Genomic DNA, 23,052 nt, shown 5'->3' with positions numbered 1-23,052 from the left:
ATGGCTCTTCCAGAAGGCAGACCTACTTGCCTGGTATATGTTCCATTAAAGCTGATAACCCACTTTTTGTGCCTAAGGATTCAAAGGAAGTTTATCTCTGTTCTCCCAGCCTTTTGGACATGCAAATGCTTTTTTCTCGGTGGCTAAGGTGTTCTGTAAACAATGATATAACTGTAAACCCTGTGTGCTGCTGAGTAACAAAACAATTACCACAGCTTTTTTGAAAACAGTACTGTGGCAGAGCAAGACATTATATGATGAATGCTGGGATTAGGGGTTCATATAACTTTTAGGCTCTTTGGTCCTACTACCCTACATGTTTTTCATGTATACTGTTCCCTTAACAAGAGTGTGACAAGAAATTATGTTGTTTGACGAATTGTCTGGCGGTCCAACATCCAAAAGGAAGAGTTCAAAGGAAAAGTCTTGTGCTTGCCTGCAACAAAATACATATTTCTTTGTCTAAATCTTTATACCAAATTCCCATTCTTTTGCATGTATAAAATCTATTTCTGACATTTGGCAACTTTAGTTTCCCTGCAGAAAGAGGAACTTGTTACCTGGGAATTATTTGTCATATGTGAAGAAATAGACACGAGTTGTGGAAACAAAAGGCAGTCTGTAATGATGCACAATTTGGAGCTATGATTAATAAAAGAGTGGGCTTGATACTAGCTGTGTAGTTCCTCAGTACTGTGGACCTTTATACATCAATGAAGCATGTTTTAAGATCCATCTGTCCTGTGCAGATGTTTAAGGGACTTCAATCTTTTTTTTTGAGAGAGAGAACGGGAGAGGCATAAGCAAAGGAAATTTAAAAAGTTATGTCAAAATGCACTGAGAGAAATAATCCACCCAATAATATACTCTTGATGGCTTGAAACATGATATCTGTGAACATTCTTGCAAAGTCTGGCAGTTATCAGAAGTGCATGTTACTTTCAGCTTCTGCAGCTGGGAATGGTGTCTTCTCATGCATGCTTTTGTTTTAAATATGTTTTTAAATTTCAGTGTTCAACTGACTCTTCTAAAGATGAGTGGTGACCTGTAATGTAAATGTTTATTGTATTTAATTGCCTGTAATTCTTACTCTATATAGATGGAGCTGTCTGGCCTTGCTTTTGCTGTTTGGATGTTTATTTGCTTCTATGCATCTGTGGGTGGCTATCCAAGCGGAAAAATAAGAGAAGCCTGCACTAGCATGATACCCTGTCATGGTAGCTCTCCACAACTGTCACCTGAGCACACCATTACAGTGAATGGGACTGAATTTAAACCAGGGGACAACATAGAAGGTATTGTGTCAGTTATAGCTGAAGAGTTTAATTTACTGTTTCTTTGTCTTGTAGCATGTCTTTACTCAGCTAGCTATACTAGATCTATCTAAGCAGTTGAATCTTGTTCAGGTTTAGCAGTCATTCAGTACTTGTAAAATGAGCTTCTGGTGGTCATTGTTGAAATATTTCATTCTTCCTCTGGAGAATATTTCAACTTCCTTTTATTTTTCTTCTTGCTTCAGTTCATCTGTCTGGACCAGATTTTGAAGGATTTTTCATACAAGCCCGGGATGCAGAACACCTGGATAGCCCTGCAGTTGGTTCTTTCATGTTAGTGGACCGGAGACTTTCTCAGCTTCTGACATGTGGCCGTACCAAGGTATAGTCTAGTGTCTTAAAATGGTACATCAGGCACTGAGGTGTCTGTACTAGACCATGTCTGCAATAGGGCAGAGCTAAGCTATGTAAGCTTCTTTGAGCTCAGTAAACATCTTGGGGAAATTGGTCTAACTTGCAGTATAGAGGCATGTCTCACTGCAACTCTGTCAGACTATTCTTATGAGCCATTTAAACTATCCTGGCGTTAGAAGGTGATTGACTGCTGCAGGAAGGTGCAGCATTCATAACATAGTTTTTACTTGTGCACAATGAATGTAGTGTATTCCTGGTTATTGTACTTTAATATTAAAAGAGGAGAGCTATCAATAATTTTGCATGCTTGTTAAGGACAGAGAAAATGTCTTACAGCAAGGAAAGTTTAGGTCAGTTATTGTGGTAAACAAACACTAGAACAGACTATTATCTTTAGTGTTGCTCTGTCAGTTACCGTTAATGGAGTCTTCTTAGTAACAGGTTAAATTACAATCTTCAATATCCATTTTAGATAAATTGATTCTGCCTCATGTTCAAGAGATGTAAACTCTGACTAGTGTTTTGACAACCTGCTTGAACTTAATGAACACGTACAGTGTCATCTGAGCTGGTGTGGACAAAGTTCTCAATCTGCCTAGATGTTTGTTTTTTTTTTTTTTTTCTCTCCACTTCTACCACCTGCCCCCCAGTGGTGTCCAATTAATGCATTCATCAGTGCAGTAAAAGCATGGGGATGTCTGGGTTGTGCCCTCTGTGCTCTGAGGGCACAACCCAGGGTTCAGTGCTGTGTCGGATCTGTTTATCTTGTGCAAATAACTTTCTGACCCCAAGACTACTTTCGGTTTTTGTCCTCTGTAATACGAGTTCTGTTCTCTCTGTACAGTCATTGCATTGGCCCTTCATGCTCCTACTATGAAAAAATGGAGCGTTATGACACCATTTCTGCATAAATGCTGCAGGGACTTCTGTCTCATCATGGGAGTTTTCTGGATTGAAAGATCTCTAGTTGTTCCTTTTAGCCTTAAAGTTTGTTAGTACATATAAGTTTCAGTGGCAGACTTTATCTGGGTTGATCATGACTGATTGGGGAAAAGCCAGTTGGACTGGGTCTGTGGAGTGTAACAGTGTGGTGTCTGTTCAGGATTTAGCTGCAGCCTGTGATGACTGTGTTAGCTGAAATCTCCTTAGTGCATATCCAGTGTGTAACTCTTCATATGTGTATGTTTTCAGAATTCAGCTGTCAGTCACACAAGTAAAGCAAAAAAGAATTACATAAAAGTTTATTGGATTGCTCCTGGAGGTGCACCAAAACGTGTGCAGTTTCTGTAAGTAAATCTAGTATTAGTTCTAGTTTATTAAAATGCAAATAAGGTACACCTGTACCATTGTCTGTGTCAAATATTGGCCAGCAACTGAAAAGTATCCTTGGACAAATGGCCTGAAAAGTCAACACCTCTTGCTCGCTGCAGAGTCTACATTAACGCAGACACTTGTTCTTTAGGGAAAGCTAGGAAATTATTGGTTTGATTTTTGCGGGGAGAGTAGAAGGGGATTTGGAGACTGGTTTTCTTCAGCATTTCTGTGCTTATACCTCACAAAATGGTATGTATATCCTCCTGTTACGCTGCTAGTTTTTTGGGAACTAATGGATACAATCTATGCAACTTTTCTCTGAGGTTGTAATCTGTACCACAGGCATGAATGTTTCTTATATCCAGTAGAGCATGCAGTAGTATGTTTAAAAAATATTTTTCCACTGAGATTTCAGATACTTTCCTACTTTAATCCCTAAAATGGTAGTGGTCTGCATAAAGATGGGGCTTTTACAAATGAGTTGAACAAACTATAGAAGCTTTTCCTTTTTTTTTTTTTTAAAGTAACAATCAGTTGTTGATATATACAGTAATGACTGCATGTGTGTTGTGTTTTCTAAGAGCCACAGTTGTGAAGAAATACAAGACTTTCTGGGTGAAGATTCCTGGTCCTATTGTTTCTCAGCCTAATGCACCATCCCCAACAACACCCTTGCATGCGACATCAGAGGCTATATCAACCTCACACCCAGTTTCCTACTTATCAAAACCAGTAAGTAATTATAAACCTAAATAATGCTATCTTTAATGCTTGTGATCAGTGGAATTTAATGAAATCACATTGATACAGCCTATTGACAGAAAGGGAGAGATGATGGATGAGTAACTTTGATATCAGAGACCAAGAACATAGACAGCTACCCTGTTGTGTTAGTTGAGTTGCCTGAACTTGTGTGGGTTAAATGTTGCCACGCCATACACGGGTCAAAAGGTTGATAGAACATTTAGAACTTAATGGTCAGAAAATATTATGCATACCTGGGAAGAGAGATGGGAAAAGACTTGCTCTGGTCTTGACTAACAACTTCCTATTTAGTAACTGCAGGCTCAGAAACTTCATTCTATGAGTTCATCTGTGTTACTGACTTCCACTACTGATTCTTGAATGTATTGAGCAAGCATCACTATTTGATCCAGAATAAGTGTGACTTCTAATTCATGTATTTTCTCACTCTGTATCACTGGAGTTGCTACTTTAAAAAGGAAACAAAAAGCTGGTCTTCCCTTCTCGTCTCTCTCATTCTACAGCTGATACTATCTCTCTAAAAATTAAACCAAAGGAAGTTTCTCTAAAGTTTTTATTTTCTTTTCAAAGTTATTCTATTATAATGTCTTTAAAGTGAAAATTCAACTTGAATAAAAATACAGCTTGGAACTCGCCATCATTTTACCTACTAGTCCTGGGGTAATTGTAGGGATGGGTTAAGAGATTGGTATGTAGACAGAGATGGCCTTTCTTAGCTGTTCCTTGTATGCTTTCTTCTAGAACAGGGTAGAAAGGGAGGAAGAAGAGGGGAACTCTCATTGCTTATGACTTGTTTGTTTGCTTAATTGTCTAGTTTAATGCATCAGGTTGTGGAAGTATGAAGTTCTGCATTAGGAACCCTTCAAACTGTGATCCTGAAAGTGCTTCCTGTTTTTTTCTATCCTTCCAACAAGAGAAGAGTTCAGTATTTATTGAAATGAGTGGTCCAAGTGAAGGATATTTAGCGTTTGCATTGTCCCATGACCAGTGGATGGTGAGTGTCCTGTTCTTCTACTTTAGTTGCTTTTGTGATCTTAGTAAAGTTTGAATGGTACTGTAGCAAAACATGCATATGCAAAACTGAAATACTGCTAGATGTCACACAAAGTAACTTCTCTCCTATAGTGCTGAAGCACAGGTTGCCTTCTATAGGTGGATATTCAGTTTTAGCTCAGGACTGACTATTTGCAGTAGAATTTCCCTGTGGATGTCTGTCTTAGCAGAATCCAACCTGATAGCACAGTAGCTGACTGGAATTCCTGGTTAGATCAATCTTTCTTTGTTACCTAGCCAAAAACCCTCACGCATCAGAAGCTGAGTTGCTATGCTTTCTGAAAACTATTTGCATTTCATCATTGTTTGTACAGGAGTGACTCCATTCAGTCTTAAAAAGTGTTTAGAGATCCTTTTTTTCTAATTGGTGTTAAAGTGAAGGGACGATGCTGTTGACAAATGCATAATCCATAAACTAACTGTTGCACAAAGGAGATGCTGTTTATATTCATGTCCCTAGTGCAAGAATGCTTGGTTCTTAACAATACTTTGTCTTTACAGCTATAATGAAAACCAACTTTTAACTAAAGAGGGCTTTTAAATAACATCCACATCCACCTCTGTCTTGTCTGGTTAATTTAGTAAACTCTAAATAATTAAAGAAACTTCTGATAATATGGTTGTTACCCTGGGAGGGGGAGAGTGTAAATCATAATGTGCCTTACTATGTGTCATCCGTTTGACTTAATGTGGTTCCTCTGTAATACTGAAGTGTTTGAAAGATGTGAAATAATAGCTTGATAGCTAGAGAAATCTGTCTTGGGTTTTGTTGCATATATTAAATCAAAGAGCTTTTGGAGACTGCCAGTAGTGGTTTTTATTGGGCTATAAATACCCTTTTCTTTTAAACTTTCCAGGGTGGTGATGATGCATATCTGTGTGTTAATGAGGACCACCGCGTTCACGTAAGCACTGCCTATCTGAAGGGGCGAAGTACTCCTGTTTTGGATTCAGAGGTACATTTGAAAACAACTAAGACACTTTCACAAATGTGGGTTAGAAGTAATGAATGGTATGCTGCTGCTTTGTGCTTTTATTTTGCACAGCAGCTGTAAATAGTAAGGTGGATCTATAATTCTCTCAGGTGAGATTGGTTGGGCTCTGACTTCCTAGTAAATGCTACTTTTGGAAGTCTAAATTTTATTTTTAAAAATAAGTCGCGTGGTGGGAGCTTACTCTATTGAGGAACTTTGTGCCTATTATTACTCTGTCCCTTTTCTAGGGCTGCAGTTGGAATCGATATATCTTGGGTTAAAGGTTGGAAGAGAAGGGGAGACGGTTGTTATGAGCTAGAAAAGTTGGTGGTAATAAGTCCAACCTTTATGTTGCTGTGTTAACGCACTGACATACCTTCTAAGTTGGTATGCAAGAGATTTTTATTCACCCCCGATCATTGCTGTTCTTTGTGCACCAGTGGCACTCTTGTCTTTTACAGGGTTACTTTTAAGCTAATTACTCTGCCACTCTGAAAAGACTGGATATTAAATGTCTCCTGTTTCACAGAATGCCCTTGAAGATGTGTCATGGAGGCTTGTGGATGGTGTTCTTCAATGTTCTTTCAGAAGGAGTATTCGTCTTCCTGCTTATAAAAGGAGATTTAATCTGGATGCCAGTTACTACATCTTTCTGGCAGATGGGGAAGCTGGTGAAGGTAAACTTGACTTGCATATGGTTGCTCTTCTTTGAATGGCTCTAAATGAGTTAGTAACCCTTATGTAAGATATGGCTTAGCTGAGAATTACTATCTGAACTAAGGTTTCCAAGTTTGAGGCACTTAGTCTAGTCATCTTTACTGCCTCTCTGGATCATGGGTTTGCTTTTGGAAGTTATAGTAAACTTATATATATGTGTTGTATGCCCACTTGATGCTAGGAACTGTTAGCTTCCTGAGAGCTGGCGACATCTTTTTGAAATGGAGACTAGCATCAAAGGGAATTATTCTTCACGTCTTGTGTATGTAGTGGAGAAAACTATTTTCTGTAGAGGGGTGAGTTGGTTCTTGTACATTAAGTATGCAAGACAGCTTAGATGACATCTTAGGTTCTTACCATATTGTGTGTCAGAAATCTAGCTTGTATGATTATGCTCAGTGGTTACAACAGGGCTTGCATTCATAAATAAGGAGTGGGCACGCTTACAAGTGCAGTGGCTTTCATCAGCCATAAATAAACCACTTTATGTCACTGCTTAGGTGGACTAATATACAAACATCGTCGTCAGCCTCTGATCACCAATGGAATATACAATGTCACAGGCCTTCCTCAGGATATCAGAGGTTCCCGGTCCCCACAACTTATCAAGGCTCACGGTAAGCTGCAACTTCTAGTTTTGTCTTTGAGTTCTAGACTTGTTGAGACTGGAGAGTTAAATTTTCCTTGTTATTGCAGAGCAGGTATTTCCTCTTGTCTTTCTGGCGCTCATGTTATATATATACTGTTGGCTAGCAAGATCTGAGACTCTGAAAACAGAGTAAAGTTATTAATAAGTTTTCATTTCAAGGACAGCGTTATAAGATTCTTTTTACCCAGGAAAATGAACCTGCATTTGCCTTTTCTCTTAAATTTATAATTAGGACTTGTTTCTGTTTACCTCTTTCTGGTTTAATTTGTTCTAGTTGCATTATTGGTTTAATTCTATTTGAAATGAGAAACCCTTCAACTGACAGTCCAGAGCCATTGAAGTTAATGAGAATTTTTTCTCTCATGGTACTGGATTTTAAAGCAGGCCCCTGAGAGATCTATCACTCGTTCTTTGTCAAACAAATTGTAAGAAATGTCACCTTTCATCCTCTGACGTCTAAGTTGGTGGCAGAACAGCGTCCCTCACCAGTGTGTACTGACTGTACTTGTGCATGTGAAATGTGCAGTAGCTAGAGCTGCTCTGTTGTGCTGTGTGGGAATAATATGATTGTCTTTTATATGGATGTTTCTGCCCTCTAGCAAGATGAATGCTATAAAGTTGTAGTCTGAACCAGGTGATTAAAAACTTATCACTAGTAAATTCTGACTGTGTGCATACAGACTAAACTATTACAGTCTTTGAAGCTGTATACATATGCAGCTAAATTACTCATGTTTACCTTGTATTTTTTTCAATTTTTAGGAGCGCTAATGTTTGTTGCTTGGATTACCGCAGTTAGTATTGGTGTTATTGTTGCACGATTCTTCAAACCTGTCTGGTCTCACTTATTCCTGTTTGGAAAGGAGGTTTGGTTTCAGGTGGGCTAAATCTCCCCATATCTCCAGCTGTATTTTCTAGCTTTATTGTAAGCAGAATTATAAACCTGCTAGATCTGAGAAATAGGAGATTAAAATCGGTGTGATTTTTTTTTTCTTTCTTTAATCTTATAAAATGGAACAATTACAAATCAGTTCACCTACTTGACTAGCAAAAGCAAAGTCTAAAGAGGACGCTAAGAACATCTTTAACTGTAGATCTGTTAAATGTATTTTAATGACGTATTAAGAAAGCTGTAGAGATTCTAAAAGCAAACTTAACTTTTCTAGGTGCATCGTATGCTTATGTTGACCACAGTCATGCTTACAAGCGTTTCTTTTGTGTTGCCTTTTATATACCGAGGAGGTTGGAGCCAAGTAAGTATGTGCTTTTGTTTTGTTAACTGCAATGTACAGGTTGGACCAAATGAATGAGGAGGTCCACTGATGACTAACATGTTACAACTATTGCTAAATAAATTGCTGTGAAAGCTGTCCTTAAGTAGACTGATTTCAAATCCTAGCAACACGGAAGAGTGTTACCTCCTTTAACTACAATTGAAAAATTTCAGTATTTTCCTTCCTTCCTCTTTCTCCCAAATAAAGTCCTTGCTCACAATTTCTTTATCTACTATATCAGTCTTCTTCCCATTTCCTTAGAGAACTTGAATTTGGGAGGGGAGCGAGGATGGGATGGCTGACTTATTAATGTGGTAAACTTTGCTAGGAATAAGTGTTGTTGTGAACTTGGACTTGAGTAACTGTATCCAGTGATTAAGCTTAGTCTGGAACATTAGATAGATAGAGATTGTATACCCATTGCTGTCACCTGTATAATATTTGGTACAAGGTGATATCAGAAATTGGAAAGTCTAGGGAGTATCTGAATTAAACGTGCGAGAAGAATGTGGTCACAGGTATGAGCTGAGAGCTAGGGAAAGGGAATAAAATGTTTTAGGGTTAAAATTAGAACGGATAGGGTGAGAGGTTCTAATCTTAACCCTAAACAGTGCTGGGAGGAGTTACAAAATAGGCCTCTCCTGAAGACACAGGATTGAGGATTAAGAGCTTGGAGCATAGCTTCTACAGTCATATTGCTCTCTGCTCTTCAGCTGGTAGAATTTCTCAATACAGCAAAAAGGTGGGACAAACCATGGGCAGACTTACCAGTGTCTCATGCTGCCAAGGAGAATCATCTCCATCTAGCTGCAGGACAGCTTACTGTGTCCTGTTGCCTCTGCCAGTCTAAACACGGTGCTGCTCCACCATTGTAACTTACTGATATAAGCATAAATAAAATTATCAACTTTTTGATATTTTTTCTATATCTTTATATAGATATGATATTAAAGAAAAATGTCCTGTGTTTAGCAAGCAGGTTTTCATCCCTATCTCGGCTGTACTGTGATGGCTCTGACAATCTTTCAACCACTTATGGCAGGTTTCAGACCGTCTCGTCATGCACCAAGGTACTCAGAACTAACTCATTAAGTTATAGCCACAGGAATTAAATATGCTTGTTTCTTTAAAAATTATTTTTACATTGAAACATATCTTCAAAGTAGCTAACTATGTTCTTTGATCCCCCCAACTACGTAATCAATAAAATGGTTTTCATTGTTTTGTAGGAGGCAATTGTTTAACTGGTTTCACTGGAGTACTGGTACAACAGCTAGAATACTAGCTGGTGAGTAAGAGTAATAGTTGTAACTCCCTTTTAAGTGATTTAAAGGAACTTTGTTTGTCTGGGCTATTGCTTGTCTAAAACATCTATGCACATCCAGTCCAGGCATCTCTGAAGATTCTTTTTCTTGCTGGCCATCTTCTGTGTGAGTTTCAAGTGGCCATCAGGTATGGCTTTAGGGAGAAAAAGTGACTATGTAAAACCAAAGAGATTACAGACAAATCTGAAAGATCTCTAATGAGGACCTGTTCTTATCTTAATTTCTTTTTATCTTGGAAGATTTGAGGATAGTGTTTGTACAGTAACATAGTTCAATGTTATTTAATGGGGGAGGGGAGACTCACAGAACCAGAAGCTGGGCTTAATTCTATTAATAGTGACATGTTTCCACAGGCAGCTTAAGCACAAATGTTGTGGTGACTGTGATCTGGTTGGTAGAGTCACAAATGCAAGTGTTTGTGTGACTAGGATGTGACAGGACACTGAGCAGGATGAAAACTATCTTGGCCTTCTCCTTTCCTCCCTGCCTTCCCCCTCACACTACCAAAAAACCAAACAAACTAAAAACCAAAACAAAACCCCCCACTTTTAGCTGCATGGATTCCTTTAACGTCATTCCCCAAGCAGTTGTAGGCAGTTCATGGGAAATCTATTGCCATAGGTGTTGATAGCATTTTTTTAATTGTCCTGACACAGCACTCTTAGTGTCTTTTTATCTTGTTTTTACTGACTAGTGGTGACTATGTTCTTGGGAATGGATCTGCCAGCACTTGACCTACCAGATCCATGGGACACCTATACAATGATTGGTTTTGTAGCTTGGCATGTTGGTATTGATGTTCTTCTGGAAATACACAGCTACTGTCTCGTACGTAAAGGTACAAACCCAACAGAACTCCTGTTGTTACCTTGCTTGCTGAGGATTGTGCAAAAAATGTAACAGAGTGGACTGAATTTCAGGAAGTGTTCTTTGGCCTCTAACTGGGAAGCTGAAAGGGGGTAACTCTCAAGTAATGGCTGTCATATCTTCTGTACAAACTAATATGGGAGTAAACCAGTTTTCAAGATGAAAATGTTCTAGAAAAATTGGTTTTGTGCTATTTTAAATAGTAGCCTCTTATTTCTCAAACCGTACTTCATCGGGACAGACTGAAATGCCTAAGTATTTTCCAAGAATCTATCACTGTTTGCCATGATTTTAATCCCAGGTGGGTAGGTAAAATACAGGTTAATTCATGCAGATTTAGCCTGCATTTTATTGTGACAAATTGCTGGTATGAATGGCTGTTATTGCATCAGAAAAATGGTCAGAAACTTGAGCACAAACGCTTGCAATTTTGAGTGAACAGGGGAATGAAGGTGAAATCCTGACTCCAATATGTCTAGTGAAGAGACTGGTAGTAACTTCATTGGAAATTCTTAGCTTCACTGGTTGGTGTCTCTAAGAGGTGACTGTGCACATGTAAATGACCTGTATCTAAGGCAGAGATGAGAGATCTCCAGAATTGAAGCAGCATATTAGTTAAGAGGCTGTGTAAGGTGGCACATGGAGAAGGAGTGATTATAAAAGATGTGAGTTTAAACTTAATCTGCAGTAATTGCTTCCTAGAAATAGAGAAATGAATCTGAAATGTTTGAACAATGAATGTTCTCGTGTTGGCTAATGGAAAATACTTTTTAATGAAATCTAGTTATCTGAAAATGAAAAGGAAAAGGTTTTAGATCAAACGTTTTGTCCAGCTCAGAACTCAGTGTTTTGATGATTCACTCTAGCAAGAGATAAAATTTTTTGCCACTTCAATGTCCAGAAGTTACTTTTTGTAGGTGAGCTCAGAATAATTTTTCACTTGTGCTGTGAGTGTGATAGTACAGGTCATGAAATGTCAAATGATACTTCCAAGTGCTTTTCAAATTTGATGCTGTATAAGACTTAGTTACTTAGTCACAGCATCAAGACTTCTGCAGTATAAATATGAAAACCCTCCTTCCTCTTAAAAGCAGACTTAACTTTTTTTTTTCTTCCCACTAACAGTTGAAGTGATAGAGGATGACAGAGTACAGATACTGCAGTCACTCACATCTGCAGAAGCAGAGGTAATTCACAATTTTGTAAATAACTACTATGATATGGGATGATTCTTTGTTTAAACCAATAAAAAGACTGACAATTCTATGGCTTTTCTTCCCCTTCTCTTGCAGGGTCGTCTGTTTAAACAGGTTGTGTTAACCATCTATGTCTGTGGAAATATAGTATTCCTCATTGCCTTCCTGGCAGCAATCAACCAAATATGAAAAGTCATTGAGGATTTTGTCATGAAATATTGTGCAGTTGAAAAACCTTCAAGGAATGCTTTCTATTACAACTTTCCCTCCACACCTCCCTGAAGATGTGATTGAAGAATAATAGCACACGTGTGTCATGCTCGGTGTTAGGGAGAACTTGAATTCAAATCTATAGAAGGATGCTGCAGTGCTGCAAAAGTTGTCTTCTGATGGGACTTTTAATGGGAGTCTTTGCCTGAGTAAGGAATGAAGTCTCTATTTTTTAAGTGCAGTAATTAACTTGATTGAAGCTTGTAGGTTAAGAAGACTGAGAAGATGTGCTGAAAACGATGTTTTGATAGCCAGTTCTCTAAACCTTTTGTGAATATTATTGGGAAAACTGGAAAGATTGATCTAGAATCTTATAATATCTGCTTACTTTACTGTGTTCTAATGACATGTGATGTCACAACTTCCTGCTCATGACAGTTTTGTGCATTAAAAAAAAACCCCTCAGTGAAAAACTGTCACAAATGCAGGTTGATGCATGTGCTAAATGCTGTTGTCTGTCTTTGCAGTTAAATGCAAAAAATATTCTCTCTGCTCTAAGAGCAGTACACTTACACAAGCATATGGGTTTGGGAACATCGGTCCTTTAGTAAAACCACCATTTGCCTCACTCAAAATACTGTTCTGTCCTGTACCCCTCCGTGCTTCTAAACTATAAAGAGAAAACGTGTTTGCAATATAAGTGCACTAAAACCATTTGTCCTTATCCAAAACTCAAACAGGAGGAACCTATCTGTGTGTATGGATTTCTGTGTTTTGCTGTCTTTGGTTGCTTGTGGCTTCTGAATTACTTTTCTGTGTGATTAAGATGGATTTATGCCACTTGATGCTTAAATGGAAGTGAAAATATTTGCTCAGGAATGTTGCAGTTGTATTTGCACTATTGAGCGAGAAGTTGGTTCAAACCAATTCAAACTATTGGTTTGAATTCAGGAAACAGCTTCTGTTAATGTTAAGCGAGTGTCCTTTGAGGTGGCATGTGTAGGAGACAGTTCTGTCTTTATAAGAATATGGGAGGGCATTTTTTTAGTCAACAAAAGATTTATCTAAATATACGAACTAGGTACAGAGAATGGAAAGAGACTATATTGTTTAACTTTTTTGGTTCATGGTTTGCCTAAGTATGGAAGGATACTCTTGAAATGGATCTTGGAAATGAACCCTTAATATGCCATGCAGTACAGTGCTTTGCTTTTGTTTTTTGCAGCTCCGAACAGTTTGCTTCCACACTTCAATTTTGATACTGGAAAGTATCGATTTTTAGTTGTTAACACTTCAAAATGTATCCTCAGCCTAGGGCTACTAAAGCAACATCTCTTTACTACCTGATGGCCAGCTCTAAAGTAGTCGTTTGTACATGTGGGTCAGGTAGTGGTTCTCTCCATTTACTAAAGCCATCTATTTCTGTCTCTTCCTCCATCTCCCCAAATCCACAATGCAGCCTCTTGCAGGGACAAGTCATATTCAGAAAGCTACAATTTTGTAGTCAGTGATCTTTTTCACTGCTCAAGTAACTGGTTTAGCCATAAGAGCATTTATAGAGTTGGGATTAATCTCTTTGTCAGCAGCAGCAGCAGAATACAAGTGAGTGTAAGTTGAATTGTCCCCCTTCCTCCTGGAAGCTGGAGAAGTCATGTGCAGATTGGGAAAGGGGGACTATGAAGAAATACAGCAAAACCCATGCTGAAGGGCAAGAAGTATATGGCTAATTGTGTGGGTTTTTTAGAGAACTCTGATCTCAAAAGTCTGGGAATCACAGGCCCATCTAGTGCTAAAAGTATTGGGGGGGGACTCTTTCGTATACCATGAATTTATAGAAGAAAATTTCTCAAGCTAGGCACAATTGATAGCCTTTAAATTAAAGTCAATGCTGGATTCTTTCTGTAATACGATGGCTGTACTGTGTGTTGTTTCATTTGCATGTGACAATGAACACAGTGTTTTTAAAACATGATAGTAAATATCTTAAAGTTCTTGTCTCTTTTAGTAAGGTGAAAACACTATCAAATGGAAACTAGAAAAGAATAGTCTTGCTTAGCAGCAAAATGGATTTTCTGTTTTCTTTGTAGATGTTGTTTTATAAATTAAAGCTATCTCAATGCTTCCTGGAGAAACTCTTATTGAAATTGAATAAGAAAATAGTTTCTCTCTGTAATGCAGAATTTCTTTTTCTCAGGAAGAAAGAAAAAAAAAAATCCTTGTTCCACATCTAATACAGCTTTAAAATTGGCAAAGTTGTCAGTTGCTCTTTGGATAACTTGTTCCTTCCCAGTGCTAGCAATATTGCATAGTTTCTTATGTGAGGCCCTTATGTGCGGTATTGTAACTTATTTGATGGAAAGACTTGTTAATTTTGTGCAATGTTTGTTCACACCACCACCCTTGCCCTCTTCCTGCATGACTAGTAAGAGGAAGCAAGGTGTCATTGTATTCTAGTGACTTCCAAAATTTCTGGTATACTCCTCTGAAAAAAAGAAGAAAAAAGTCTATGGAAGTGTTTGATATCAGCAGGAAAACAGGCAACAGGCAGTTTAGTTCTAGAGACACTGGTGGCTGCTGTATTTTATTTTTTTTTTCTTGAATGTTAAAATATTGTACAGAAGAAAATTCCCATTGCTTTGCTTCATAAAGGAATCCCACTGAAGTCAAGAAAACGTCTTCACAAGAAGAGATTGAGAAGGTTTCAGTGTTCTCTTTTAGTCTCAGATTAAACTTGTGATGACAAATCAACATTAGCATATTTCTTTTTGGGTTCTTCTAGGCAGGCAAACACTCCCAGTCAAGTAGAAACTTGTGATCAGTCTCACAACAAGTAGTTTACTGTTTTGTTGAGTTGTTAGGTGCAGCCTCCAAATACTAGTCATCTGCTCTTGACTTAACTACAAATCGTCCTTCTTGCATATGTTTTGAACAAAAACTAATATGCAAATAGCTCAAATGCGATGGCATCCACTGCTGCTTTGCTTTACTTGAAATAATTTTTTTGCTAGCTGACATGCAGGCTGCAGAATGAACTAAAAAAAGGTGTGCTTTGTTTCTCTTCCTTACACTGATAGCTATACTGTTTTCTGTCTTGTCAAAAATCACAAGATGGGGAGACTTCATATTCAGTGTAATAATGCCCATGTTTTTCCTTTACTCAGGTTTGGGAAGGCTAGAGAGATTGCCTGCCTTTTGTTTTCCATCACGGCTTGTAACACTACGTGGCGCTCTTGTTCAAATAACAGCAGTTTTATTTTGCTTGCTTTCTTTAATCTGTCAGTGAGAAGTTGAAATATGTAAAGGATGTCCAAAACAGGAAGTGTTCCTAGGTGAACTAATAAAAAAATTCTCAAGCTTTGTTAACAAACTCGATCTTTAAATTCAAGCCAGGTCATACAGACAGACATGAAATGGGTGTTTACTTGATGTCTATGCTTAAGCTTTTGTTTGAACAGTTACGGCCTGTTTTCTTTTGTCATTTGTGTAAACTGTGGTCTATGCGGGTACATCCCTTTCTAAACAACTTAAGATGAATGGCAATCATCGAGGAAAAACTGCAATCTTCTGCATTTCAATGCAGAAGTTAGTATCTCAATTTTAGACCTTCAGTGCAGGCTGAAGAAAGAAAGACTCCAAGTGAATAGAAGGATGGTTAAGAGGGATGATCTGCTAGTAATTCTGAGAAATTCTTTGCTCACATCAGTCTGATCCTAACTTCTCTAAGGGGCATGTGTGAAGGGGGGAGGTGTTGCATTCACTTACCTGAGAGAGTGGCAACAGCAGAATCAGCACAGGACAAGTGCTTCAGAACAGGCTTGGTACCATCTGTTTTAGCTCATACATGAGATAATTCAACCACTGTATAGCTTCTGCTGGTCTTCCTCACGCAGTGCAAAAGTGACTTTACATATTGCAAACCACAAAAGCTGAACATCTGTGTCGCACTGAACCAGATATCAATGATAGTCGTCCTGTATAAATGATACTACACTAAGAGGATCTCCAGCTGTGGCTTTGTTTCTGAGAGACTTTTGTCTTGCTGGACCTTAGAAATCGTTTGGCTTTAATGATGAATTGGAATTTTGCATGGCATCTGTACTGGCATGTGAAAAAGATGATCTGCCTTCTTGTAATTCTGTTCTTGTTGATATGGGATGTGGGAAAGCTCTGGGCTGCAGCACTCAGATGATGAACATCCCTGCTTCCCAGAAGCACACAACTCTTGAATGCTCCATTTTTTGTCTCTGTTCCTCCAAATTAATGCTCTGATATACATGCTGTTACATAGCTAGTGTATTAGTGTGGGACAGTTCAGATTCATCTGGCACAAACTGAATAGTTTTAATATACGTGACATCAGAATTGCCACATGGCAAAGTAAAGATCTACTGAGCCTAGTATTGTCTCCAGAAGTGGTAGTAATGAGTTCTTAGAGCAAGAGACGTAACAAGACTGCAGCGATGTCTTTCTCTTTCCAGCAAGATCTCCTTGCTATTTGCCAGAATCTGTGCAAGGATGTCCTAAGCTAGAAACCGCAGCTGGACCGTGAGCTTCTGTAGTGAGTGAATTTTATCTACGAAATGTGCAATGAGTTATTTAAAAAAAAAAAATAAATCTGTTAATGCTTTTGCCCTCCCATTTAATTAGTCACTGTGAGAAAGTACTTCTTGTTTTTGTTTTAAGCCTGCTTCTTGATGCCATTTTTTAATGACCGGTATTTTGTTTTTACCATCCTGACTTTGTCACAGTTCTCTAGGCCTCTCATGTCTGTGCCTTACTGTCTTTTTCCCTCTATGACTGCTGCTGTATTTCGCACTTCTGATAATGTCACATTTCTGATAATCTTCATTACCCTTCTTTCTTTGTCCCTTCAGAGATGGGGTGACCAAACTCTTCTCAAGTTGTAAATATGAAGTGCTATGCCATAGTTGTGTTTTGACTTGTTTTCCGTGCCTTTCCTAATGAGTCCTAAAGCTCCCTTCGTTTTCATGGCTTCTGAGCATGGAGTTGATATTTTCAGAGGACTATCTAAAATAATGCCAAGGTGTTTTGCTTCCTAGCCAAGAGGTTCGTAACACCACCTTAACAGCTACTTCTTGTGCTGTGTGTGGTTAGGGTTATTTCTATTTTATTTTTACATTACTTTTCATGTATTGGTAGTGAATTTCACCTGCAGATTTACTCTGCATTCACTATTGTGAAGTCTCTCTTCAGTCTCCTTTCTTTTAAACTACTTTGAATAATATTATGTTGGCAGCAGCATTTTTGACCCCTCTTCCAGATCATTTAAATTTAATAGCACAGATTATTGTTGAAGGCAGGGGATAAGTGTCCACAGCAATCTGCCGCTGTTAAAAAAACTGCTTGTGACTGCTTCATATCATTCTCCTACTCTCTCGCTTTTTGGTGTATCCTGTTAAGAACCTTTGAAAAGATGTAAAAAAACCCCAAAAAACAAAACCAAAAAAACCCAACAAAAAAACAAAAAAAACCCCCCAAAAAACCAACAAACCCCAGGATAGACATAGACAAAGTGTAATATAGCTAAATTTATTTGTTCTTATCTACTATTCCACTCTCCAGGTAACCATCTCTGACAAGTACTGAAATTTGAGATTATTACCTACTTCAGACTGGGAGCCACCAGGTGTTTAGAGGCTACAAGTCAGCTGATTACTACCATCGTGCCTCACTATGAGGTAGTAGCTTCAGTTTCTTGCTTTGAAACAAGGAAGACCAGCAAAATAGTTATGGTTGTTTTTTTTGCTGGTGCAAAATTTGAGTCAGCTGTACTAGAATAACATAACCTGAGCTTAATCTGTTTAGTGATTCAAACCAGGCTAAGACCTAGCAAAATAAAGCTGTCGTACTGATTTGAATATAAGGATGTAGGCTATGAGGCACTTCCCCCTACCAAGAACTATGTACTGGAAAAATCTGACTTGCATCTGATTTTTCTAGGTGTAATTGTACCTTATGGCTGCTTTAAGGGCCCTTAGCTCCTCCCTCATGTGGAAAGAATTAACCTGTTCCTTGGTGGGAGCCTTGGACCTTGCTGGAAAGCTGTGCCCAGCAGTGGCTGCACCTGTAACAGACCTGTTGCGGCTGCAGGACAAGCCATTGGCAACTCAGTATTTCTGATGGGAGGCTTGTGCTAATTTTAGCTCCCTGGCCAACTGAAACCTATATACTAAGCAGTCTTTTTTTTTTTTTTTTTTCTTGATGGACAGGCACTGCCTGTCTGGCAACCAGTTTCATGGAAAAGCAGAGCTTTCTGAGCAAGCTAGGCAGATGAAACCTTGCTTGGGAGGTCAGGCTGTTCATAGCGTTATGCACAGGATTGATCTGTGAGGTTATGGGTGGGCAGCATGTATGTGGTATGGGGAAGGGAGCAGGGTCTGAGGATGGCTATACTCTCATATGTAAAATAAAAAGGTGGGTGGACTGTAGAGCTCTAGAAGGTGGCTAAATATTTAAATGCTGACTTAACTATTTTTGGTTTGTTTTGCTGTCACTTAAAGGAATGCTTTAAATTTTGGCCAAGGTATGCTTGGAAACCAGCTTTTATATTTACATTTCTTCCTGCTCCTATGTCTCATGTTTAGTTTTTTATTAACCAATGCTTTTAGCAGAAAAATGCTGGGATGGCATTTTCAATCAAAATTGGGTAGATTGGCACACTTTGAAGTGAAACAATGTCCTGTGAAGTTCCATGGAGATGGGTATTTATCTGCTCTGTGTATATAGCAACAATGTATTCCTGATTGTGGGAAAAGGTACACGCATGTCTTCATACTTGGATATACACTGCATTTATGGTCTTAAGTAACTTTCTACTACTTTCAGCAAAATACAGGATTTGTGTGTGTGTGGCAGTTGGTCAAATCTAAAAGTCTGTTAAAGTCCATTGGATTACGCAGAGGGCAAAATAACGCAGATGCATAAAACAGAGGAGCAAAACAAGCATTATGATCCAAAAAAAGGTGTGTTGAAGAAACTCTTCTTAGCTTTATTCTGCTTTGAGTAGTAAATTTTACTTCCATGTCATTACAGCTGTTAAATCACCTTTTTCCCCAGTTTTGCCATTCTCATCCTCAGAGCTGAAAAAAAACAAAAACAAAGCCATTGCATTTCAAGACTAACTTTCTATTTATGATGCTAAATCTCCTTATTTAGAAAAATGAAGAATACACATACCTCCAGTGGTTAATCCAGCAGAATAAGCATTGTTTTAGTGTTATAAAAAGAAATCAGTAGAAGGCATTAGTTCTGGTAATTTTGCAATAAAGCGAGTATATTAAGAAATTACTCCATTATCACTATTTGAAAACTAGCACAGCTCTTTTCTAACTGTTTGTTTCTGTTACGTTCTCTAACGCATTGCAGACAGATGGTATTGTCCTTGACTAGATGCTGACAGATTAAAAGGATGCATGAATAATTAAGCAAACTCTTTGTTTAAACTAAACTCCTCAGTGGGAGCTGTAAATGTTTGGAAGCCTTTTTCTTTTGTGTTGATGTTCACAGAAAACTTTCCTCTCTTCCTGGTGTAGTGAGTCAGATTGGGAGTTAGTCATATTCCTGATCAGAGTCTGACAAAGTAACTTAGTATCTGTATAAACATCAGTATGGCTACTATCTGTAACTGGGTATAATGTGGGTTAGTTTGAAAGTGACAGTGCAGGGCAGATAATTAAATGTTAAGGTTATTTTTAGAACAGCAATATAATGCTGCTGTTTGATATGTAAGAGCCTCCCCCCTCCACATAGCTGATCTGAGAATTCAGTGGGAATAATCTCCAGCCCTCTGACCTGTTAGTTTGAAGAGTCACCCAAAATAGCATGTGTTGTTCCTTCACCCTGCATGTATCTCTGTACTGAGAGACAGGGGGTCAAAGCAGCTGTTTACTTGATATATGCATGTCAGCAAATGCCCAACTCAAGTTATGTTTTGAATGCTGAAGTTGTTGCAAATCATAGAAGCATCTGAGTGTAACTTTATATCATAGGGCCACTGATGTTAAGCTTAGCTCTTACAAAGACCCTGTGTACTTTTTGCAGACCAAGGAATTCTGAAAGATTCAAGTCCTGGTTGTGGTTGGAGAGAACAATCAGTCTGATGCTTCACTTATAGCCAACAGTCCGTTTTTGTCTTGCTTTATGCGTTACAGAAACAGCCATGCCATGCATGAATCTTTCTCTATTAAAAAGTTTTGTTATATGTTACTTTCTTCAATGCAAATGGAGCTAAGTCTCCATTGTGTTTTTTGAAGGTTGCAGAGTTTCCAGTGGTAAGGAAAAAAAATTAGCTAATCTAGACTAGCTACCTGCCAAAAGCCTTGGACTTTTATGTCCCATGAGAGCCTGTTCCACTCTGTCAGTAGGTTTTACGGCCTATTCAGCTTAAGTTTTTCCTTTCCTTATTCATTCCACTATGTCTAGCTTTTGTTCCTCTCCAAGGACTTTTAATTTCCCTAATGAGTATTGAATCTTCAAAACGTTTGCACACTAATTCATTTGACTGAAATTTAAAGAAGAAAATAAGCTCTAATAATGCAAAACACTGGTGTCCTAATTATAGCATTGTCATCCTTCTCTCTGCATGGTTTTTCTGAGGGCAGATACTTTGAGATATTGGTCCCCCACCAAGCTCATGGGGAAAGGAAAATTGGTCCCATATGGAAAGAGGTATGTCCTACATTTCTGTCAGTTTGGGGGCATCATTCTAATGATATGTCTCTCTAGATTGGCACATGGAACAATCCCTCTGGCTCCTAGTTGTCCTTGGCCATCACTAACTTTTTCAGTAACTTGCTCTGAAGGTTCATTTCTTTCCCAAAGCAAGGTGGTTACATAAGGGACTGTCTCCTTGGTCTGTCCTGTGCTTCCTTGCTTTTCATTCTCTTTCGGAGTCCTCAGTGCCTGTTTAATGTTCAAATGCTGCAATTGCCCCCCAGAGCTTTCATTTCAGAGAGGATTACTTTTCTGTTCTACAGTTTGTTGTTTTCGTAATGAATGATGAGGTACCAAAAATAATTTTGACTCCCCTCTTTTCACTGGTGGTGTTTAGGGTGAACCTGCTAGGCTGGGCATCAGTGGCTACTTTGAAAAGTATTTATTTCCCTAAGAAACAGCTCTGTGTAATACAATGTTCTAGATTTAAGAGGCTTTCCTTGTTTTGTTTCCTTTTTAGAAGTCACAGTAGGATTACAGGACTGCTTGGGAAAAATTGAGTCACTTCCTGGCTTTTTCCACTGATCAAAATGTCCCAGGGAGTGGCAATAAATAGGTGGAGGGGTAAAGAGGAATATGGCTTAGTTCCAAATTCTACTGGGCACTTAAGACACTCACTTGGAGGCAGTGCTGACTGTTGGGGTGCATTTTTGAGGCAGTTTCCAAACTGTTTTTAATTTAATTGGGACTAGTTTTTTCCCAATTGGCTATTTTCTCCTTGGTAGGATACTTGTAAGTAAATGGGTAAGACCAAATACAGATTAACAGAACAGGTTCTCAAATATGTTTGCTAGATTTACACTTATCCCCCTTCCCTGAAAGTCAGCATTTGTTTTCCACTAACCTCAAGAGAGAACCCAGATTGTTCAGAGTGTCTATGAGTGGCAGGGAAAAATGAAGATGTTTGAGACGCTTCTTTCAGGAGACAAAAATAAGCAAAGATTGTTACAGATAGAGGTGCTCAGCTAAAATCTCGTGGCCTGTATATAGCCTACCCAAATGGTACTGCCAGCTCCCAGTTACTTCTTGGAAACCTCTTTCCCAGGATCTGTTCAGGAGCGCCCACGCAGCAGGCTGTAGGATGAATGAATTGTTTCAGCAGCAACCAGCTGGTGGGTGGTGAGTGTCGCTTCTCCATTGTATGCATATACGTATGTGATGGGGGAATTAAGGGACTAATCCCAAAATATAGCGGGCTGGAGCAGTTGCTGGAGTGGTTTATCTTGCCTATACCAGCTACTCTTGCTTTTAGTTGCTGGCATGCATAAGAGTTGATGGCAGCAGCCTTTGGTCCTGGAGGACACAGGGAAGTGCACAGATGGCAGGATTGGTGTTTCCAAGAAGCAAAGGTCCTCTCAAGTGATAGAAAAGTGCAGGGGGCTCATTGATCAGAAAGGCTGGGCAGCACTGCTGGAATATTTGAGGCTGTTGTGTGCGTGGCTGCATGAGGTTGATACTGTTATAAACTGAGAGCATTACTTACTGAACAGCTCTTCCGAATCAGTGCATACTGATGCAAAAATACCTGAAACTCTTTATGTGATCCAATGACCACCCTCTCTCCTGGCTTTACCTGTATTGTAAAGAAATGCTAGGCTGCTATTGCAGCTTTAGGCAGGGCCCAAACTTACACTTTTGCTGTCAAATTGCAAAATTATTCAGAATATAGTCTGGAAGAGGAGCAGGCAGAGAATATGGGATCAGGACCCATGATCTTTCTATAATTCAAGCACAGTGTTCCTTCCTTGAAGTAGAATGTGACTACTGTCTGAAATCCCCTGCTCTGTAAATATACTTAAATGCAGTTTAATTGTATGTGTTAAAGTGGAACAAAATCATAAAGAAGAGCTTTCCGTGTTTCTGGAAGATCTTGCTATTGTTATTTCAACCTTTTATAATAAAACTTTATAGTAAGAAATAGACACCTTAAGTATTAATATAAAAAGTTTTAAAAAAATAACACTATGGACTATATGGAGTAACCACATGCAGTGATGAAAACTTTCAGAGACTATAAAAATATCTAACTCAGGTTAACAAAAAAAATGCTAAAATTTGCATAAACACTGTCAAGGCAAGGTTGGCAATGCTGATTCCAGAAAAATGCAAAGTGTAAAGCTGGTTACTAAACAGTCTTTCTGATTTAAGGAACAATTTGGATTATCTAGGAAGTAGTTAGGATGCAGATAGGCACAAAAACATTCCAGTGAGGAGACAGTGTTAAGAAGCAATGCTGTTAGTTACCTGGTAGAAATGAAAACTAATTCTGCTAACTGAGGTAGCACTA

General features: G+C 38.6%; 1 protein-coding gene across 15 annotated transcripts in view; it reads left to right on the top strand.

Moving 5' to 3' along the window:
• The window catches only part of FRRS1 (ferric chelate reductase 1), a 71,679-nt gene that overhangs the window by 17,089 nt on the left and 31,538 nt on the right, over nt 1-23,052 (top strand). For 7 of the 15 annotated variants that reach the window (XM_072866727.1, XM_072866728.1, XM_072866724.1 and 4 more), the window contains 15 exons: nt 1,100-1,295; nt 1,520-1,656; nt 2,880-2,974; nt 3,584-3,734; nt 4,582-4,761; nt 5,678-5,776; nt 6,324-6,471; nt 7,012-7,128; nt 7,923-8,038; nt 8,327-8,413; nt 9,407-9,504; nt 9,664-9,722; nt 10,454-10,597; nt 11,752-11,813; nt 11,919-15,399. In XM_072866727.1, the coding sequence (XP_072722828.1) occupies nt 1,100-1,295; nt 1,520-1,656; nt 2,880-2,974; nt 3,584-3,734; nt 4,582-4,761; nt 5,678-5,776; nt 6,324-6,471; nt 7,012-7,128; nt 7,923-8,038; nt 8,327-8,413; nt 9,407-9,504; nt 9,664-9,722; nt 10,454-10,597; nt 11,752-11,813; nt 11,919-12,011 (1,782 nt within the window). In that variant the 3' untranslated portion in view covers nt 12,012-15,399. Of the gene's footprint in view, nt 1-1,099; nt 1,296-1,519; nt 1,657-2,879; nt 2,975-3,583; nt 3,735-4,581; nt 4,762-5,677; nt 5,777-6,323; nt 6,472-7,011; nt 7,129-7,922; nt 8,039-8,326; nt 8,414-9,406; nt 9,505-9,663; nt 9,723-10,453; nt 10,598-11,751; nt 11,814-11,918; nt 15,400-16,510; nt 16,591-17,615; nt 17,732-23,052 lie in introns of those variants that run through there. The other 8 variants (XM_072866730.1, XM_072866731.1, XR_012043287.1 and 5 more) reach the window with 7 other exon arrangements.

The sequence above is a fragment of the Ciconia boyciana genome, chromosome 7, assembly GCF_034638445.1.
Source record: "Ciconia boyciana chromosome 7, ASM3463844v1, whole genome shotgun sequence".
In the NCBI taxonomy this organism is placed as follows: domain Eukaryota; kingdom Metazoa; phylum Chordata; class Aves; order Ciconiiformes; family Ciconiidae; genus Ciconia; species Ciconia boyciana.
The sequence above is the reverse complement of the archived record's forward strand: the minus strand, read 5'-3'. Positions and strand labels throughout refer to the sequence as shown.